Source organism: Geotrypetes seraphini, chromosome 6 (assembly GCF_902459505.1).
Source record: "Geotrypetes seraphini chromosome 6, aGeoSer1.1, whole genome shotgun sequence".
Taxonomy (NCBI): domain Eukaryota; kingdom Metazoa; phylum Chordata; class Amphibia; order Gymnophiona; family Dermophiidae; genus Geotrypetes; species Geotrypetes seraphini.
The window spans coordinates 5,342,245-5,350,590 of record NC_047089.1 but is presented as its reverse complement, the minus strand read 5'-3'; the positions used below and the strand labels follow the sequence as shown (position 1 = coordinate 5,350,590).

The 8,346-nt window shown below is 40.0% G+C and overlaps 1 protein-coding gene across 1 annotated transcript; it reads left to right on the top strand.

Annotated features, from left to right (window-relative positions):
• Window positions 1–7,398: 7,398 nt before the first annotated feature.
• LOC117363137 (olfactory receptor 52K1-like) lies at window positions 7,399–8,346 on the top strand. Its single transcript, XM_033950466.1, has one exon. The coding sequence runs from the start codon at window positions 7,465–7,467 to the stop codon at window positions 8,344–8,346; it is 882 nt and encodes a 293-aa protein (XP_033806357.1). The 5' UTR covers window positions 7,399–7,464.

Sequence of the window (8,346 nt, the reverse complement as noted above, 5' to 3'; positions counted from 1 at the left end):
GGAGGGCCTCAGAAAAAAATAGTTAATGTCTTATTACAGAAATGACAATTTTGCATGAGGTAAAACTCTTTATAGTTTATAAATCTTTCCTTTTGGCTAAGTCTTAATAGGTATTATAATTTATAGCTAGAGAGACATATGATCAAGAAACTTTTATTTTACTTTTGTGATTATGATAAACATACCCAGGGCCTCAAAACAGTACCTGGCGGGCCGCATGTGGCCCCCGGGCCGCGGGTTTGAGACCACTGTTCTAGAGCCACCTGCAGTCTTGGAGAAACAAAAGCTGAAGAGCAAAACATTTGTAACTGTAACATTTGCATTGCTTGGCCAATTCTCCGGAGTCAAGTAACGCACTAAATTAATCTAATGAAAGGGTGACACCTTCTAATATTGCCTTTATTTACATGATAGAGTAACAGGAAGCATATTTCAAAGAGAAGATCTAAAGCTCAATGTTTAAACAGCTGTTAGTAATATGTGAAATCTATCAAGAGGACAACGCAGCCTACGTATACGGAGCCTGAATGCCATAGGGAAAAGGCATCCTGAAGATGGAAGTGTGTGGTGCAGTGGTTAAAGCTACAGCCTCAGCACCCTGAGGTTGTGGGTTCAAACCCCCACTGTTCCTTGTGACCCTGGGCAAGTCACCTAATCCCTTCATTGCCCCAGGTGCATTAGATAGATTGTAAGCCCACCTGGTCAGACAGGGAAAATACTTGAGTACCAGTGGTGCCTCACACAACGAACTTAATTCGTTCCAGGAGCAAGTTTGTTATGCGAAAAGTTCGTTATGTGAAACGCGTTTTCCCATAACAATACATGTTAAAAAAAATAATTCGTTCTGCAGCATAAAATATGCTAAGATGACATAAAAAAAGATAAATTTGTCAAAATGGTGAAAATGGTGGTCTTGCTGAGGCCAAACTCTTTGACGAGGTCACACTGTTTTACCCCACATTCACTCCTTCTAATTATTTCCCGTTTCATTTCAACAGAAATCACCTTCCTGCTTTTTTTAGAAGCCATGATATATAAAAAATATTGAGTTTATCTTAAAAGGACGACTGTATACAGTGAGAGAGGGCAGTTAAGTGCAGTGCCTGCGCGGAAGGATGCAATACATCGGCAGCTCGGGCGACTTCGTTGTGTGAAACGAAGTTCGTTGTGTGAAACGAAGTTCGTTGTGTGAAACGAAGTTCGTTGTGTGAAGTTCGTTGTGTGAAACGAAGTTCGTTGTGTGAATCAAGACATGAAGTTCGTTGTGTGCAGCGTTCGTTGTGCGAGGCGTTCGTTATGCGAGGCACCACTGTACTTGAATAAAATTCACGTATACCATTCTGAGCTTCCTTGAGAGAACAGTATAGAAAAATAAAGGAATGGAATTAATAAAGTATCACCAGGATGATAATGCAGCCTGAAACCTATAAGGTAAAGCAGAGGACAGACTCCCTGTTGACACTGAAACTGTAGGGATTTGGGGAAGAAGCATTATAAGCGCTGACACGAGACTGATCTTACAGGGAAGCTGTGTTGTGGGTTTCTATCATGCTCTAAACCATCTTTAAAACTTAAAAAAGAGCAGAACCCCAAATACAATAAGGAGAACTTAGTTTGTTATATTCAGTGGTATTTTGATATATTTTGGAAAACAAGATTACAGGCTGAGCATGTCTACCCAAGACATCCTGGCAAGTCAAGGAATCAGGTATTCCTTCATGGTATTTTCCTTGTTTGTGTTATGGAATTATGTGACATTGTTCAGTTGTCATAGCTCCGGAGTTCAAGCAACAGATGTGTAGGTCCCATGTTGTAACATTTTCCAACTTGACCAAGCCTGGCATTATTTGAAGCTGGAGTCAACATTCACAACTTGTTTCCCTGTTCCTTGTACAGGAAGCCTGATAGTCAACATACTTGTAACTATTACACTATTGCTCGACTTTGAGGCTCATTTTTAAATCAATAAAGGCCCTCTTCCCCAAAGAATCCCCCCGACCCACCTTATCCTACTCCCCAATTTCATCTTCTCCGCTGCCTGCATCCCTGCTCATTTTAACACCTAACTCTATGCAATTCTGTTCAATTATTACTTAACTGCATATAACTATGTTTAATTAATGTAAATCTGTTCAACTAATTCTTAACCGCATGTAATCCATGTTTAACTAATGTGAACCGCCTAGAACTCACTGGGTATGGCGGTATACAAGAATAAAGTTATTATTATTATTAATGTAGCTTCATCATTTAAAAAGGTCTCTGGTTTTGTGATGATTTAAACCTTCCAGTGAATGAGTTGTTCAATATCTTTGTATTCTTGTCAGCACATTTGAACCTCTCAAGGGTCTTTCTTCTGATATAATTTCATAGCAAAGATTGCACACAAATTTAACTTTTAATTGCAAAACTTTACCACTTCCAGAAATTCTCTGCTATATGGTTTGAATGAATAATATTTCCACACAAGGTATGAGATATACACAGTAACCCAGTAGACGGTGAAGGATGAATCTGACTGGCTGATTTGCTCTCTGCAGTTCTCCTGACCTCTCTGGCTAATACGTATCCAAGGGATATGCAAGGCTACCTTCTTTGTTTTATGCAATTCATCTTAGGTGTCGTTCCATTTTTGCAAATAATGGGGTCTTTTTATTAAGGCGCGAAGTCATGAAGTTCTTAAAGAGTTCCTGAGGAGGCATAAACTTAGCTACTGGAATATTTAAAACCCTCCAGTTCAAGGCCATGACTTTGTCTCTTCTCACCTGCCCCATGTCTTTCTGTCTCTCTCCCACCCTCTCCCTTTTGTCTTACACCTCAACTCAACCCCCTTCCTCCTGTGAGACTTATCACTGAAATGCTTTGACACTTCACTTCCATATACTGACAGTTGTCAACATTTGCCTATTTCTGATCTGAAGAAGAGTCACCTTCAAAAGCTAATCAAACAATACACTAACGCTGGGTTTTACCAAAGGTCATGGGCTGGTGAGGTAAATGCTCTGACACACAGAATTCCTATGAGCATCAGAGTATGTACCTCGCCAGCCCATGCTAAAAACCTCTAGCGCCATTTAATAAAAGGAGCCCGAAGTTAGTCCAATAAGAAAGGTATCTTTTATATGGAGAGATATAATTATTATACTGTGATGTTAATTTAAACCAATATGTTCTATAATCACAGTAATCACTGTGATTATAGAACAATAAGAAAGGTATTACCGCTATTCCTTTTGTTTTATTTCTTTTAATTTTATACAGTATAGAATGGATACCAAAGGTGTATTGTACATTATATTTATTGATTTCTATTCCACCATTACCTCACAGTTGTAGATGGATTACAAAATATAAAATCTCGACATTTCCAGGAATTACACTGATATAACTCGTATCACTTATTTAATTACACACGTTATTTTCCAAATAAATATGTCTTAATTCTGCTCTGAAAATCACATTGGTCACTTGCACAAAGCAGCAATGTGGAAACCTCATTATCCAACCTAGCCACCCAATAGGTCAGCAAGGAAGGATTGGATAAATTCCTGAACGATAGGGGGATTGAAGGATACAGATAGAGGTAGAGATAGGTTTTAGATAGAGTATGGATAGAAGGATAAAAGGGATTAGAGAAGGATCACATTACAGGTCATGGGCCTGATGGGCCGCCGCGGGTGCGGACTGCTGGGCACACGATGGACCTCGGGTCTGTCCCAGCAGAGGCAACTTCTTATGTTCTTATGTTCGTAACCCTGCAACGATTTCAATCTCCTTTGTCCTTTAAGAAAAGGGCTCTAACTCTGGCCAAATCAAATCAGGGCAGGAGAGGCCTAGTGGTTGTGAGTTCAGTTCCCACTGCAGCTCTTTGTGACCCTGGGAAGGTCACTAACCATTTCATAGCCCCAGGAACAAAAATAAGTTAGTTAGGTGCCATCGATTCATGTTTTTATGTCATTTTTAACATTGTACTTGTTTCATTTATTAATACATGTTATTTTTATTGTACATCGCCTAGCAAATTATATAGGCGATTCATCAAGACTTAATAAACTTGAAACTTGAAACTTGAATGACAGATCTAGAAAGAAATTGTTTTTTGTGTTAGTCCGGTAAGGTTGTTTTCAACATGTCCAACCATCTGATTGCAGGTCACACTCTTTGCCTGGTTCCTTCGATCTTCCCAAAAATGATGTCCTTCTCCATGATCTCTCTCTCTCTCTTCTGGCAGTATGACCAAAATAAGATAGTCGTAACTTTATCATTTGAGGTTTGAGGGACATAGCCGGTTTGATCTCTTCCAGAATTGACTTACACAGCAATTACACCAATCCAGGCGGGGGGTTTTAGCCTTACATTTATGAGGTGCACTGCATGTGTCTATGGACGAATGTCCATCCATGCCAGTAAGTAAATGCATTAAGTTCATAGCCAGCCCTTCTGTACAGCCAGAAATGAACAGGTTTGGGTTAAAAATAAAAGGCAAAAGGAAAATAACATATATATTTCATTTACAAACTAAAGTTAGTTCTTCTGGCGGTCCACAGTATGCATAACATCCTTCTCTATCACCAAAGCTCAAATGAGTCATTTCTTTCTGTAGTGTCCAGCTTTTGCATCCGTAACTGACCACTGAGAAAATGAATGTGTGGACAAGTCTGATCTCCGTTTGGAGTGTTACCTCCTTGCCTTTGACTACTTTGTCGAGAGCCTTCATTGAAGAGCGACCAAGTGCTATTCTGCTTTGACCTGGGGGCCGCCGCGTGAGCGGACTGCTGGGCACGATGGACCACTGGTCTGACCGAGCAGCGGCAAGTCTTATGTTCTTATGCTAGTTGTCTCTTAGTTTACGAAGGAGCCCAGGAGACTGAAATCCTTTGCAACTTCTATTCTATCGACAAAATTAAGTACCTATGTAAACCACTTTGATTGTGCAAATCACACAGAAAAAGAAGGATGCAAGTTCCATCCCCTCTACCTGTATCTTATAAAGCATACAATAAAATTTAAACCAAACCCTTGCCTGATTTGGGAGCCAATATACCTTTGCATAAAAAACATGATCAAATTTGTATAATATGATGACACTGAAACTGTAGCCATGAAAAATGGAGCAGACCAGTGGTAGACGAAGCTTGAAATACTGTATGAGCTTCAGAAATCCTGGCGGATATATTTGGAGGATTTGCATTCATTTTTCCAGCTCGTGAAGCATTCCTTATTGGCAGACATATCAAGGTCTTGGAGTTTGGAAACCCCTTAGGGATATAACATAACCCTTTTGTAAAGCTTGCCCACTGTACCTTTCGGTGCTTTAATTCAACACTATAAAAGCCCATTAGAACTTTGATTTCAGATATTCTGTTTTATTTTTCTTCAAAACTGGTCTCACTTCACAATTTGTTATTCCAGATCACTTAGATTGTAAATCCACTAGGGACAGAGAAGGTACCTACGTATAATATATGTAAACTGCTTTGGTTGTCCTTACCCTTAACCTTACCTTATCGACTTTCACAGCCTCGACAACCTGTTAAAAAAATGACTTTACATATATTAAGAGAAGAATTCTGTAGCAGGACATTTATAATTAGGCACCTAGGCCCAAATTCTCTAAACATTGCTACTAGTTACGCATCGTTAGCTGCCCTAATGATGCCGGTTTTAATTGCCTTTAATCGATGCAATAATTGATCATGTCATTTTAAAGCAATTAAAATGTCATTAAAAAAAATAAAGATATCACTTGCGCAAAATGTGCCATAACCGCAACTATGAAGGCGTCTACCAGTACCTGAGGGTAAAATAGGTGTGGTTGATGATGGAAGCACCTTTAGGCACGGTAGGCGCCTTGAAAACCCTGACCTACATTTCCAGCGCCTTATGTTTAGGATTAATAGGTTGGAACATTGGTCCTCAACTTGGCAGCTAAGCTTCAATGCTAAAAAATGTAAGGTCTCTGCATCCTTGGCAGCAGAAATCCCATGAAGAACTTACACACTAAATGGGGGAAACCTTAGCTAAGACTAAAGCAGAATGTGATTTAGGAGTGATATATTAGTGAAGACATTGAAAACTGCCAATCAAGTGGAGAAGGCTTCATCAAAGGCTAGACAAATGATGGTTGTATCCAAAGAAGCTTTTTCAGCCCGAAGCCCGAAGTCATCATGCCGTTGTAAATGATCCATGGTGAGACCTCACCTGGAATATTGTGTACAATTCTGGAGGCCACATTACCAAAAAGATGTGCTGAGAGTCAAGTCGGTTCAACGAATGGCCACCAAGATGGTCTCGGGGCTCAGGGATCTCCCATATGAGGAAAGGCTGAATAAATTGCAGCTCTACTCACTCGAGGAACATGTGAGAGAGGAGACATGATTGAGACGTTTAAATATATCATGGGCCGTATCAAGGTGGAAGATGATATCTTCTTTCTTAAAGGACCCTCGGCCACAAGAGGGCATCTGCTAAAAATCAGGGGCGGGAAATTTCATGGCAACATCCAGGAAGTATTTCTTCACCGAAAGGGTGGTTGATCATTGGAATGAAACTTCCACTGCAGATGATTGTGGCCAGCAGCGTGCAAGATTTTAAAAGTAAATGGGATAAGCATGTGGGATCTCTAGGGGGGTAAAGTCGAGGGGGTGGGTCATTAGAGTGGGCAGACTTGATGGCTATGGCCCTTTTCTGCTGTCAATTTTTCTATGTTTCTAAATTTTAGTAGTATATATATTAGCTTATGAGATATATTTAAAATAGAAATTATTGAGATAAAAATATAAAATTTATTATATAAGAAAATTGAGTTTTCATTAATTTTTTGAAACTGTTTGTATTTATATATTGAAACGATTCTGATTATTTTGTTTCCCGTTACTGATGTAATTTGTTAATTCCAGTGCCTATCTGTGACATAACTGTGATTCTATAAATGGCCCCGTCGCGTGATTGACACATGACCAGCGCCATTTGTGGTGGGTGACTGACAATCACGGTGCTGTTTATAGAATCCAAGCCCCAGAGGATACCTGGTAGAAGCTTACTCTATAATGGAAAGCGGGGGAGGGGGGGGCACACAAGTCTGCAGAACTAAGACAGAACAAGGGCCAGACTCACACTAATGTAGTGAACCTTATAGAATACTATAAGTCACGTATCTCTGGCATTTAAGCATCAACGCACCAGTTCTATGGATGGCATTTAAGTATTTGCACTCTGGTTTATATCATCCAAAATACGCAAGTATTCTATAAAGCAAAACAAGTTGTATCAAATTATATATTTATATGCAATCACTGCCTTTTATTTCATTTACTAACTTAAGATGTTTTGCTCATTTGCATACAGGTCAAGCACTTCAGAAACCAAACCTACACGTAAAGCAGGACATCATCAACCCTTGATGGGACACCCAATACTACTACCTTGCGACCTCCACTGCTCATCCTGATTGGCATTCCTGGGATGGAAGCTTTCCATGGCTGGTTTGCTCTCCCTTTGTGTGTGATGTACAGTATAACAGTTATAGGCAACTGCATCATTCTCTTCGTTATAAAAACAGAAGCCAGCCTCCATCAACCCATGTACTTCTTTCTAGCAATGTTAGCATTCAGTGATTTGATTTTGTCCTCTACTACATCTCCTAAAATGGTTGGTATATTTTGGTTCAAATCCCGAGAGATTGGTTTTGATAACTGCCTGATCCAAATGTTTTTCATCCATGCCTTTTCTATCATTGAGTCGGCCATCTTGTTGGCGATGGCTTTTGATCGTTACATTGCAATCTGTATTCCGCTGAGATACACCTCCATTTTAACCAATGACAACATTGCAAAGATAGGTTTAGCAGTTGCCATTCGAGGCATAGTGTTGGTAATTCCCTGTCCAGTTCTTATACAAAGATTGTCCTATTGTAAACGTGTGATCCCTCACACCTACTGTGAGCATATGTCTGTGCTAAAACTGGCCTGTGGTGACACAACCATCAACCGAATGTACGGCATGACTGTCATTGTCTTAATAGTTGGATTCGATCTCATTTTCATTGTTCTGTCTTATTTCATGATTCTAAGGGCTGTCTTCAGCCTATCCTCAAAGAGTGCTCGGACAAAGGCATTAGGGACCTGTGCTGCTCACATTTCTGCCATCTTGGTCACGTATGCACCTGCTGTGTTTTCTTTCCTAACTCACCGTTTTGGGAAAAATGTACCACCCCATGTTCACATCATTCTAGCAAACCTCTATCTCCTCATTCCCCCACTGGCAAATCCTGTGGTTTACAGCATCAAGACCAAACAGATCCGGGAAAGGGTGCTTAGATTCTTCTTTCACAGCAAGAAAATGTAA